Source organism: Camelina sativa, chromosome 20 (assembly GCF_000633955.1).
Source record: "Camelina sativa cultivar DH55 chromosome 20, Cs, whole genome shotgun sequence".
Taxonomy (NCBI): domain Eukaryota; kingdom Viridiplantae; phylum Streptophyta; class Magnoliopsida; order Brassicales; family Brassicaceae; genus Camelina; species Camelina sativa.
The window spans coordinates 10,265,661-10,279,150 of NC_025704.1; the positions used below are offsets into that span (position 1 = coordinate 10,265,661).

General features: G+C 37.7%; 4 protein-coding genes across 4 annotated transcripts; all 4 read left to right on the forward strand.

Moving 5' to 3' along the window:
- On the forward strand, positions 2,964–5,043 carry LOC104770320. The gene is made up of 5 exons (XM_010494724.2): positions 2,964–3,408; positions 3,503–3,540; positions 3,646–3,916; positions 4,137–4,423; positions 4,504–5,043. The coding sequence occupies exons 1-5, from the start codon at positions 3,055–3,057 to the stop codon at positions 4,946–4,948; spliced, it is 1,395 nt and encodes a 464-aa protein (XP_010493026.1). The 5' UTR covers positions 2,964–3,054; the 3' UTR covers positions 4,949–5,043.
- On the forward strand, positions 5,255–8,616 carry LOC104770321 (aspartate aminotransferase, cytoplasmic isozyme 1). The gene is made up of 12 exons (XM_010494726.2): positions 5,255–5,406; positions 5,581–5,652; positions 5,759–5,820; positions 5,909–5,992; positions 6,119–6,218; positions 6,309–6,429; positions 6,585–6,748; positions 6,892–7,029; positions 7,165–7,286; positions 7,676–7,770; positions 7,882–8,002; positions 8,343–8,616. Exons 1-12 carry the CDS (start codon positions 5,353–5,355, stop codon positions 8,425–8,427), a joined length of 1,218 nt encoding a protein of 405 aa, XP_010493028.1. The 5' UTR covers positions 5,255–5,352; the 3' UTR covers positions 8,428–8,616.
- LOC104770322 (rop guanine nucleotide exchange factor 10-like) lies at positions 9,934–12,548 on the forward strand. Its single transcript, XM_010494727.1, has 7 exons — positions 9,934–10,211; positions 10,327–10,443; positions 10,548–10,702; positions 10,803–10,877; positions 11,137–11,412; positions 11,506–11,832; positions 11,910–12,548. Exons 1-7 carry the CDS (start codon positions 10,016–10,018, stop codon positions 12,315–12,317), a joined length of 1,554 nt encoding a protein of 517 aa, XP_010493029.1. The 5' UTR covers positions 9,934–10,015; the 3' UTR covers positions 12,318–12,548.
- On the forward strand, positions 12,669–13,246 carry LOC104770323 (transmembrane protein 234 homolog). The gene has a single exon (XM_010494729.1). It carries the CDS (start codon positions 12,768–12,770, stop codon positions 13,176–13,178), a length of 411 nt encoding a protein of 136 aa, XP_010493031.1. The 5' UTR covers positions 12,669–12,767; the 3' UTR covers positions 13,179–13,246.

Here is a 13,490-nt window from a genome sequence, read left to right on the forward strand (position 1 = left end):
TTGTTGTGTGTTGTTGCATGTAGTTGCGATTGTTGGTAGAATGTTTTGTTGGCTTGATAAGCTTCTGCATGTCATCTCTGATGGTGGTTAAGCCGTTGTGCTTGCTTGCTTGTTAATCGCTTATGCTTGCATGTTGTTTACCAGTGCTTGCATGTTGCTTGTTTATGTTCGCATGTGGTTGTATTTGCATGCATGTTGATTGTTAATGGGGAATCGGGGTTTGGGAATTATTTCTCTGCAGGAACCCTGAGCTCACTAAGTAATCTTAGATTACTTATGATAATATTGTTGTTCTGCAGGTGACCCTAGAGGGAACTAGAGGGCGTGGTGAACGATAGGACTCCGGAGTAGTTTGCTTTTGGTGTCTATTGTAAAATAAAAGTATGTTTATTTGTGAACTAAACTTTGGCGTTAAGCCATGTGAACTATTTTGGGTGTAATCGGTTGTGAGAACTCGTTTAAGTTTTAATACATTCGAATTTTCTTTTAAAACAAACGGGTCGTACTGGTACAGACTTAGTCCGGGTCGGCCCAACGCACGGCATATCCGTAGGGTTGCAAAGCCCGAGGGATATGTCGTGTGGTCGGGAACCTCGCCGAGGGACTGGTCGAAGGGCCTGATTCGTTCTCGCACCCGGCCGGACCTTTGACGAACGTTCCCATAGTAGCGCTCTGGTGCCGTCCGATGGCCTGGGTGGTCCTAGTACGGTTTGGGGGCGTTACAATTGGATGTAGGTGTGATGGTCTTTTGCCTTTCATCCGAAGTGACCATATTAAAAGCTTCTTCAATACTTGGAATTGGCTTAAGCATCAAGATATGTCGCCGAGTAGACTCATATGACGCATTCAGGCCCATCAAGAACTTGGTAACTCGACTTCGTTCTTGAAGCTTCTCCCACAAAGCAGCTGCATTACACTCACATTTGCCACAAGTACATACTGGCAACTCCACATAATTTTTGTACTCTTCCCATAAGGTAACCAAAAGAGTATAATAGGAAGTAACATCCAACGATCCTTGTTGAATGGAACTCAGCTTCTGCTCTATCTCAAAAACTCTCGGAGCATCATCTCGCTTGTAAAGTGACATTAGGTTCTTCCAAATACCCTCTGCGGTAGATATGAACAACAAACTTGCTCCAATCTTTTTATCAACTGAGTTAATGATCCAAGTAGATACAATATCATTGCAACGAGACCAAGAACCAAAATCACGATGATCATCAGGCGGTTTCTTGATCGTTCCATCTATGAAACCCAGTTTATTCCTAACGTTAAGAGCTACGCGAACTGACCTTCGCCAAGAGTAGAAATCAGCTCCAGACGTGAGACGATCGGATACGATACTCATCCCCGCATGATCTGAGCTGTGCAAGAAGTACGGATTCTCATACTGATCCGTCGAATTCGGAACTGAATTTGGAACCGGAGGAGTCATGATTAAGATCAGAAACAAGATTGTGCGATAAAAAGCAACAACCCAAACTCAATCAACCAAGAGAAAAGCAATTAACCCCAAAAGCACTCGGGTAATCAAAGAAGAACATAGAATCAACACAATCGCAATGAGATTCACAACAAATGACAAAATGATCTGAGATCGCGAAGCACTCATCGGAAAAAGAAAAATCAAATCGGAATTCGAGAAGATCGACGCGAGATGTAACAGAGAGAGAAACAAAGCTCAATCGAGAAAGAAACAGCTCGAATCGAAGATGGAAACGAAGAAGAAGCTCATAATCGTCATCAATGGTGTTTGAAAAAGTTTGTTAAGCGGAAGAAAAAATGAGAAATTAGTTTTGCTCTGATACCATGTTAACTTTGGTAAAAAGATATTTTCTCATTAATGAATCATAATGTGGTACAAGAGTATTATATACTGTACAATTAGTATACTAGAAGGATAAGCTAAAGGAGACTTAACCATCCTAATATACATTTATAAACTATAATATAGATATGCTAATAGACTTGACCATATCATGATCTAGCGATTCACTATCACGGAAGTTTCTACATATGAGATCTCAAATTAATAATACTACATGAATATTACAACTTTAGCGCATTTATGAATGGAAACAGAGTTTGTTATTTCTGTTTTCAAACCGCTTATAAGTACTTAACAATCTGAACTAAATCAACCCCAAAACCACTCATGCTTGGTTTGCGTTAAGACCTGGTTACGTGATTCAAAATCAACTTCGCTAATTGCAGATTATGACTTATAATGTTACACACTTTCTCAAATCTTCCAAATAATAGTGAACCAATCAACAGCTACTACATAACTAATTAAGCTGTCTAATTTTTCTTACATTTTTTTTGTAGGAAAAAATAAATAGAATTTTACATCCCTAGTTCATTTTTTCCCTCTTATTTGCTAAACCAACCTGTGAATGAAGAAAATAGTAGTCATAATTAAATAAGTTGGTTAGCTTTCTCTTTTTTTTTTTTCCTTAAAATAAGTTGGTTAACATTTATCTATATAACTTATAACGTATTTCATGCAATTTTTTACTAAACAAATATCAAACTATTGAATTTTTTTAAATACACTAGTATTATAAATGATACCATTCTCCTATCACCAAAAAAAAAAATGAATACATTCAAAACACATTTTAATCTATTGCTTAACTACTGCGTTTTTTTAAAAACAAATAATTGCTGTAAAATAATTTCAAAACTGAAAACAAAAAGGCTAATTAGTTAAAACATTTAGAGTTTATGATTCCTCAATTCAATTCAATTCAATAGAAAGGAAGAAAAGTTGGAAAACCAACCATATGTATTCTTCCTGGTTTACACCTAGTTTGGTTAAAATCTTTACCCTTTTCCTAGTTTGAGTTAAGGGCTGGTTCGGTTTAATTAGTTAATCAAAACGATTTTTCTCAACCAAACAAAAAAATGACAAAATTATTTTTTTTCCGGAAGGAAGAGAAACGTGTAAATTTCGTCTGGTTGGAAAATGGCGAAATATCTTCTTCACATCACACTACTTCTTCTTCTTCTCCAACTATTCCGTTAAAACTAAACTCAGGGACGGGAACCATGGCGGTCACCTCGTTCGCCGTCCTTCCTCCGTTTAATTACACCTCCACCACAACCGATAGATCTTCTTCCTCTTCTTCTTCTTCTTCTTCTGCTTACTCATCTTCGAAACTTCTCCGCATATCTCAATCCCGTTCAAATCCTCGTTATCCAAATGTGCTTGTCTCTTGCTCACTGAATCAACCTTCTGATGATGCTTCCGACGCTGCCCTTTTCCTCGAATTCAACTCAATCGCTGATTACATGAGGTTCAAGCGCCGTCCCGACGCTGGAAATGGCACAAGCGAGTTACAGACTGCAATCGTCGGTTATAAGAAACGTTTCCCTTGGATTCTTCTCAACCCTTTTCTTCAGGTTACCTCCACCATCTCTGTTTATGTTCTGGGTTCTTACATAAATTGAGAAAGTTCACATCTTTATAATCGATTTCATCGTCTCTGTTTTGCAGGTAGATTTAGTTTCAACGATTCATATTGCAGATAAAGAGTGAGTCTTTCTTCTATTTTGGTTATCATAGGAATGCGTTTGATTAGGTTTGTTTAGCTAGTTTCTTGTAATGATGGCATATGCGGTTTGGGTTTGTGTGTGTAGGTACTTCACTGCTCTGCAAAAGGAGCTTGAACCATATGATTCTATATTGTATGAGATGGTGGCTAGTAAAGAGACCTTGGAGAACAGAAGAAACCCAATTGCTGCCAAGAAGCTCAAGAGTTCTCGTTCAAGAGGCTTTAGTATTCTCGGGTTCATTCAACGGCAGATGGCAAGAGTACTTACACTTGATTTTCAGCTAGATTGTCTAGATTACGAAACTGAGAATTGGTACCATGCTGATCTTGATTTCGAGACATTCCAGTTGCTTCAGGTTTGTTTCCAAAACTATTTAGAGTTACCACTTACCACTGTCAGTTTTGAGTAGTATTCTCTGGTATCCACATTGTTGTCTTGTCTGTATCATGTTATATTGTTTGGGATAGTGGGAAATTGGGAATCGTTATTACTTGATAGCGTACAGAATGCATGACTATCAGTTGAGTGATGTCTCTGATTAATCTTCATTTGGTGCTGTTTCATATTTGATGCAGAAGGAGAAAGGTGAAAGCTTCTTCTCATTTGCTAGGGACATGACTATTAGATCAACAAAAGCAATGATACAGCCAGCTCTGGCAACTGAAGGTCGTGATACTTGGAGGTCAAAGCTTCTATGGGTTTCAAGGGTTTTTCCTATGCCTCTTGTTGGTCTTTTTCTAATTGGGGCATTTTGTGCTGACTTTGGAGATCAGACGTCAGACTATCCAGAATTGGAAGCGCTTTCACGGCTTGACTTTGGAGCTGCTATGAAAGTTTTCCTTGCTAAGAGATTAACATCCGAGTAAGCACGCACAGCCCTGTTAACATTTCTGAGGTTTACTTGACACAAGTCTGTTAACAATTGCATATTTGTGTGTGAAGGCTAACGCAAGAGACATCAGATATAGAGGAGAAATCAGTGATCATAGGTGAGAGAAACCGAGCAGCAACTGAAGCATTAAGAAGAGCATTGGAACAAGGGCACAAGAGAATCGCGATACTGTACGGGGGAGGGCACATGCCTGACCTGGGAAGACGACTTAGAGAAGAGTTTGATCTTGTTCCTTCAGAGGTAAGATGGGTAACAGCTTGGTCAATCAGAAATCCAACAGACATGGAGACAACTTCTTTCCCGATCCTGAGGAGAATGGCCGAGGCTCTGCGCTGGCCGTTGAACCGGTACCAAACATTGGCATTGCTAATATTCTCATCAGTGCTTGCAGTGGATCTCTGCTTTTGGGAGCTCTTCTTTAATTCGACCATAGACTGGGCTTCTCAGATAGGTGCAGAGGTGTACCAGTTTGTAGATAATACAAAAATTGTGTGACTGACGCAAAAGAAACATATACAAAACATATACAGTGTCAAGTCCTATTGTAAAAAACAAACATTGCTCTGATGTCAAAGCAATCTATTGAATTATTAACCCAAAAATTAAAGTAATTGAAGAAAAATAATTACTACAAAAAGGAAATTAGGATTTAGAATTTTAGACAAAGAAAAGAAAATTAGAAGATTTGTCAAAATAAGAAAAATGGGAATTAAATAAATAAATGGTTCGACTTGTTGAGCAAGTTCAACTCTGTTAATGGTATCTTTATAAAGCAGCAGCGCCCACAGTTAACAAAAAAAAAAAAAAAAAAGTTGGATTCTTTAAAACTTTGTGAAGGAGAATATAAATTGTCTTCAACTCGTTCGTCGATCTTTATTGTTTGCTAATCCTTCTAACCAATGGAGTCTGTCTTCTCAAACGTCGCTCGTGCTCCCGAAGATCCTATTCTCGGTGTAAGTTACTTCTTCGCTTCTCTCTTGATCGATCTTACTGAGTTGATTTTTCATTCCGTCTTTGCTTGGATCTATATACCGGTCCTGATCCATATGTGGTTTCTACTAGACCTCAGTTTTGGATATGATTCTTATTTAGTTCTGTTGATCAATGATTTTTTTTGGAAAATACAGGTGACTGTTGCTTACAACAATGATCCAAGTCCTGTGAAGATCAATTTGGGTGTCGGTGCCTATCGTACTGAGGTAACGAATCATCTTAATGGTTTCAGTTGATTTGATTAACCGTTTCTGGAAGCTTTGATTTTTTTTTTTTTGATTAATTTACTTGTTTTTTTTTTTTTTAATAAAGGAAGGGAAGCCCCTCGTTCTTGATGTGGTGCGAAAAGCAGAGCAACTGCTCGTGAACGACCCGTGAGTTTTGCAACTTTATTACTTACTTAGTCGTCTACTTGTCTTTTCTTGTGAATGTCTAAAAACTTTTTCTCTACTCTCATGTAAGGTCCCGGGTCAAGGAATATATTCCCATTGTTGGAATCGCTGATTTTAACAAGTTAAGCGCCAAGCTCATCTTAGGTGCTGATAGGTAATATATTTCTACTGTTGATTTATCATCTTCTTAGCTGTGTTTGTTTGTTTGTAGCTCTATAATTATCCCCTTTTAGTTCATAGTGTATGGTCTTGTCTTGACATTCTCGTTTTTGTTGAGCAGTCCTGCAATTGCAGAGAGTAGAGTTGCTACAATCCAGTGCTTGTCTGGTACCGGTTCGTTGAGAGTTGGGGCTGAGTTTCTCAAAAAGCACTACCACCAAGTATACTTCTCTCTTTTCTTAGTTTTTGATTAGTAGTTGAATTAGGTAAATCACTAGAACTGTTGCTAACTGTTGTTCTTGTTCTTCAAGAGTGTCATTTACATTCCAAAACCAACTTGGGGGAACCATCCCAAAGTTTTCAACCTGGCTGGCTTGTCTGTTGAGTATTTCCGCTACTACGATCCTTCTACTCGTGGACTCGACTTCCAAGGTTGATTTCTTTTTTTTTGTTCCATGAATTGTGTCTTTCACCTTCCCTGTTGTTACACTTGCAAATGAAGTTATTTTAAGATTGCATTCTGTCAAAACATTTCATAAAAGGGCATTTGATACATACTGTAACCTTCGATGTCAAAAAAATAACAGGCTTGCTCGAGGATCTTGGTGCTGCACCATCTGGAGCTATTGTCTTACTTCATGCATGTGCACACAATCCCACTGGAGTTGACCCAACCTCTGAACAGTGGGAACAGATTCGACAACTCATGAGATCTAAAAGCTTATTACCCTTTTTCGACAGTGCCTATCAGGTAACTCATAAAAGAATTCTTCCTTTGCTGCTTTATTAAACTGTTGTTTATGAACAAATGAAAACCTGTTATAGAGTATGCTTGAGTCTTATCTAATGTAGAGAAAGAGCAGCCTGAATCCTTTTTTCCTAACACTTTTGTAGGGTTTTGCTAGTGGTAGCCTTGACACTGATGCACAGTCAGTCCGTACTTTTGTTGCTGATGGCGGTGAATGCTTGATAGCTAAAAGTTATGCCAAGAATATGGGACTTTATGGGGAGCGTGTTGGTGCCCTTAGCATTGTAAGGAACCAAAACTTCTCGATTTCATCTTTGCTTCTATTCATCATTATCATTAATCAAAAATGGAATCTAATGGTATAGTACAAGAATACAGTATACTAGAAGTGCATCTAATCTTTGTGATATAATGTGTAGGTCTGCAAGTCAGCAGATGTGGCCAGTAAGGTTGAGAGCCAAGTGAAACTTGTTGTGCGTCCCATGTATTCTAGCCCACCTATTCATGGAGCATCCATTGTTGCCACCATTTTGAAAAGCAGGTAAATGTATATCCTGGGAGATAGATGAACTAATAAATCCAAGCTTTAATTTTATATTACTTGTGAATGTTTTTTGTCGGGGAAGGAACCTTTACACCTGAGTTAATGTATTAGAAGTACTTTTTTCTAGATACATATACTAGAGGGGAAGCTTACATAATAAATCTTGAGATAATAGTCCAGTAGACAGATAAATCTCTACCTTTTCTTCCGTAAGCAGTAGTTTATACTTCAGGCTGTGTTGAAAATGGTTATGGGAAGTTTTTTGGAATTATGCAGCAATCACTAGTGCTATCTTTGCACATTATCTAACTTTAAAATGAATCTCTTTATGGAATTAGTTTTTGCTCCTCAAATTTCTAATTTTTTCTTTGTACACATCTTGGCAGTGATATGTACAACAACTGGACCGTCGAGCTGAAAGAAATGGCTGACCGTATCAAGAGCATGCGCCAACAGTTATTTGATGCTATTCAAGCTAGAGGTTTTGATAAAGCTTGTTTTCTCTTATATTCCATTCCTTTTATCTTCTTTCCGGGTTTGCAGAATCATTACTCTGCATTTTTTTGTTCTTGACACGTTATCTGGTTTGCAGGCACACCTGGCGACTGGAGTCACATTATCAAACAGATCGGGATGTTTACTTTTACCGGATTGAACAAGGAGCAAGTTGAATTCATGACCAAAGAGTTTCACATTTACATGACCTCTGACGGGTGAGTCAACTTAATATCCCATCGTTTCTTGTCAATATCTTTAGGCATATGAGAGAGTTTGGTTTCTGAAATGCATAAATATATGATATGAAGATAGTTCTAAGATACTCTCGCCAAACGCTTTGTTCTAAGAGTATTAGAGGTAATAATGAGACAAATTTAGAACTACATCCACAAGGTTTCATTAGGTTCTTCCTAGGTATGTGAACCAAGGTAGTTTGCTTTGAAGTTTTGAGAAAGTGATAGATCTGAATGTCACATTCTTGCTACAGGAATTATAGTTAAACAAAGGGAAATTAGAATTAGTAAATAACACAAGGGTGATTTTGATGTATTGCAGGAGAATAAGCATGGCAGGTCTAAGTTCGAAGACAGTACCTCACCTCGCTGATGCTATGCATGCTGCAGTCACCCGCCTTGGCTAAACTAGCGACCAGATAATATTTTTGTTGTTTCTACAAATAAAATGCGAAAAACAGAACAGCGTTTTTGTTGGCTTATACTATGAATGATTTTTCTTATGGTATCATATGTTTCCTCATGTCTTTTGATGGTTCAACCAAACTGAGGATTATGACATTGAAATCTACAATTTCCAAAGAAAATATTTGTTACTTTGAATTCTCTTGCAACCAACATTTGCTTCATCTAAAAAAGTAAATTATATGAACTCATGATTCTCCACATCAGAGAATTCATGTAAGCAAAATAAATTAATTTATTGTATGGTCAAACATTGTTTATTGCAGAATTTCCAAATATCTTGTTATTTTGTATTTGATCACTTAACATATATATGAGTTTTGGTTTTGGTTCTCGCTGGAGATAGAGAAAGCTTTGGCACACGTAAGAGAAATTATGATGTGTTGTATTAAAAAAAAAAAAATACTTGTCGGAATTGTAGGTAGAGTGGTAGACTCATTTGTTTAAGCCCCTATCTAAAAAAAATGTCAATACATGAGGGAGTTGGATGAGAAAGTGAGATCATAAACGCCACTTTTTCAAAATGATAAATTACACGACGTGATTAAACGATTAAACCATAAGGGATATTGAAATCAAATCCTTTAAAAATTATACAGAAATGTTTAGACTTGGTACAGAGTCGGGATGTTACATGCCCCCCATGCCACTACTGTACACCAACGAATTAGTCAATCAGATTTTAAAAGTCGATTGTGTCACTTTTCTGACGATAATTTTCCTACAACCAAATTCCAGCCATATTTAATTTTTCTTACAACTAAATTCTAGATCAGAATTATATTATAGGGATTTGTAATAACGATCCACAAGCACAAATCATCCCTCCCCCAAGTTTAGCACACATATGATTCTATAACTCGGGTCATGTAAGGCTGTAACACTAAAACATAATTTTTCTAACCGGTTGAGACAATCACACATCAAGATGTAGATATACATTAGCTAGAAAAATCTCCTACAATCTCACTAAACCATATGTGGATTAGTAGTTCAAATAACGAACAATTTCTTACTTAATTCACGAAATCCCAAGTGAATCATATAAGCAGCCGTGAGGGTGAATTCTAAACAATTGAAAGATAAAATAAATAAAGGAAAAGTCGTCTAGGGGTATCTTTAACCGCCCTTCTACCATATTTATCCTTTGTTTTCTTAATTTTGAAACATGCACGCACGTTGTCTCTCCAGCCCTAGAAAACTAGACGAACATTTCTATGTTTCATTTATCTGCACCAACTCAAAAACAAAAACAACTGGAAACAGAAAAGTACAGAACATAAAAGTACTTTTTTGCTTCTTTTTATTTTTGTTTTGTTTTGTTTCATTCGGTGGTGAAAGAACTGAGACAAGGGAGAGCGAAAGGACTAGTTTCTTGATCTGTACGTCTCTTTTGCTTTCTTCTTTTTCCGTTTTTTGGATTTCATTTGCTTTGTGTTTTTTTTTTTTGAATATTTTTGTCAATAAAAAAGAGAGAAAAACAAAAGAAAGTGTGTGGAGAGATATAAATTGAGAGGAGTAAATTTGGGAATGGTGCGGACATTAGGACGTAAACTAAGCTGGCCAAGATCTTTCAGTTTTAGAAAGATGTTCGATGGTCGGAACTCTGGACATTCATCCTTCTCTTCTCGTGGGGATGGCATGCATACACCCGAGCGCGAACTCGCCATACATGAATTGGACGCTTCACCATCGACTCGTAGAGGCAAGCAAAATCGGAGATCAGGTATACAACATATTAGCTTTACATAATCTTTGTATTGATCCTTATATATACACCATATTAGTGAGACTAGTTAATTTGGAATCCTTACATAATCTTTTGTATTGATCTATTTTAGACATGGAAGTGATGAAGGAAAGATTCGCAAAACTGCTGCTTGGAGAGGACATGTCAGGCGGAGGGGATGGGGTGACCTCTGCGTTAGCTCTATCAAATGCCATCACCAGACTCGCTGGTACGTATTTGACATTTTATACCATAACTTAAACTTTAATGTCTAATTAACTATTTGAATATGGTTAAAATAATTCACAAACTATGTGGCTTTGGTGTTGGCAGATTCAATGTTTGGGGAGCAGATGAAATTACAGCCTATGTATCCTGAAACAAAGGAGATTTGGAGGAAAGAAATGGATTGGTTATTATCTGTGATTGATCACATTGTCCAGTTTGTTCCTTCTAAACAAATGGCTAAAAATGGCCAATTCACTGAGGTAAAGGCATACATTAGCCAATAATTATGTAGATAACCAACAATTCCTAGTGGCTTTTTTTTGTTTGTTTGCTTACTGACCCTAATTTTCTCCTTTCTAGATCATGGTGACAAAACAAAGAGATGATTTGCTGACGAACATTCCAGCCTTACGCAAGCTTGACTCGGTTCTTCTCGTGAGTTTTAACTGCATCCGCACCGCATGATTGTTTCAGCCACGGTTTAATTACAACGTTGGCTAAATAACATAACATTTTAGTACATTTGTTTTATCAAAAACCAAACCGTTTGCAAATTATAAGCATGAAATACAAATGAAAACATTAAATGGCAAATAGTATTACTATACTTCTTTTTTTTTTTTGTATGGAAACATAATCATCTTTGTTCTTCTTTCGCGGTAGCATCCTACTTATTCAATTACTCATTTGGCAGGACACTTTGGACAACTTCAAGGATCAGAAAGACTTTTGGTATGTGCCAAGAGACATTGAGGATGCAGATCACAATGGAGATTGGAGGAAGCCGGATGAGAACTGGTGGTTACCAGTTGTTAAGGTTCCAAGTGATGGTTTGTCTGAGGAATCACGTAGGTGGTTGCAAAATCAGAAAGACTCTGTGGCACAAGTCCTTAAAGCCGCCACGGCCATCAATGCTCAAGTATTGTCTGAAATGCACATTCCTGATAACTACATTGACTCTCTTCCAAAGGTAATAATTTACTTCTTCTAAATGAGTGTTCTGTTTCATTTCAAAATTTACTCTAAAGCTAAGAAGCTGATGATGAGACGGTTGGTGTTGTAGAATGGGAAGACAAGCCTTGGTGATTTCCTTTACAAGAGCATAACAGAGGAATGCTTTGATCCTGACTACTTCATTTCTTTCTTGGATTTGTCAACGGAATACAAAGTGCTTGATTTAAAGAACAGGATAGAAGCTTCCATGGTGATATGGAAAAGGAAGATGTGCCAGAAAGAGAAAGACGGCAAATCTCAGTGGGGATCAACTGTTAGCTTAGAGAAGAGAGAGCTTTTCGAGGTCCGAGCCGAGACCATATTGGTTATGCTCAAACAACAGTTCCCTGGGATCCCACAATCCTCGCTTGAAGTCTCCAAGATTAGAAACAACAAGGTAATAATAATACAACAAGAGAGACAAAAACAACAAAATATTATACTGGAAACTAAGTTGTGATGGTTTTTTTACAGGACGTTGGACAGGCGATATTGGAGAGCTATTCAAGGGTATTAGAAAGTCTAGCTTCAAAGATAATGTCAAGAGTAGAGGACGTTCTTGAAGCTGATCGGCTAGTTCAAAGACAACTGATGGGAGAAGCAGATACAAGATCAGAAAGCGAGGCAGAACTAGAATTATTCGAAGAAACCGAAAAAGTGGTTGGTGCAGAAACACCAAACTCGAGGAAACTATCAGACTTCATTGGGTGGAGATTATCATCCGATACTAAAAAGCATAGTTCAATGAGCGATATAGAATTCTTCCACAGAGTTGAAGAGGCAAAGGAGAAACCAATGATGAAGTCTCCAAGAGCTCTACCTAAGAAATTTTCATATCTAGCAAAGTTAGAGAACATGAGAAGCCCCAGTGACAGACACTGATAGTGAAAAATAGAACAGGGCATAGAAGAAGAAAGAACAAAGAGAGTGAGAGAGAGAGAGAGAATAGGGGAGGCTATTTTGTGTGAGAGAATGTGTACATATATATAACAAAATGCAGGCATTGGTTTTAGGATTTGGACCTCTTTGGTTGATGATCATGTTTGTTGTTGCTTTGTTTAACTAATTGCTTCCTGTTTGTTTTTTTTTCTATAAGGGAAGTGTGAATCAGTGTGAAACAAACCTATGTATTTGTACTTGGTTGGTTATTTATTTGGTATTTGTAATGTAACGTTTATAACATTGTTTACTGATGCAATTTTTAAAGCGATTTTGTAACCAATACGAATCGAACCGTGCCAATGGCATATTCGGTAATTATTAGTTAATCCCAACCAGAAACAAAAACAAAGCAGAGAGTCTCATCGAAAGAGACATTGACCAATCGCAGCAATGAAGGAAGACATGGAGAAGATGGTAGCGGTAGGGCTCGTATGGGGAGCCACTAATGCTCTGATCCGCCGTGCCGCTCTCGCCTGGGATAATAGAAAGTCTTCAACAACAGAGTCTTCTCCTCCTAGTCTTCAGATCCGCCGCAAAATCATGATCGCGATCCGCGACTGGATCAATCTCCTCCTCTTCTGGCAATACTCAGTTCCTTTCCTCGTCAACCTCTCCGCATCCGCTACGTTCTTCGCCCTACTCAGCCACGCTCCTATCTCTCTAGCTGTTCCGGTCACCAACGCCACGACCTTCGCCGCAACCGCCGCTTTTGGGATTCTTTTAGGTGAAGAAACTCAAATCGGACCTGCTTTGTTAGGTACCAGCTTCATTGTTTTTGGAATTTGGCTTTGTCTTGTCTGAATTTTGGGATTTTTGTAAACCGTAACTCTGTTTCCGCGACATATATATATATATTTGTTTGCCTCTGATATGTGTTCTCACGTTCATTGTTCATTATTTTGATCGTGTTCTCTTCTGGTGAGTATCATCAAGCATTGCTTTATTATAGGCAAAAGAAAGTAATAATAGTAAAAAAAAAAATTCTCGAATACAAAATTTAGAGGGAGAACCAAGGAAAAAAAAATTACTGAAAGGTTTACATGAATTGAAAGAAGAAATGTAAGAGAAATGATTAAGAGAACACAAGGACTTTGGATCGATTAATGATGGCAT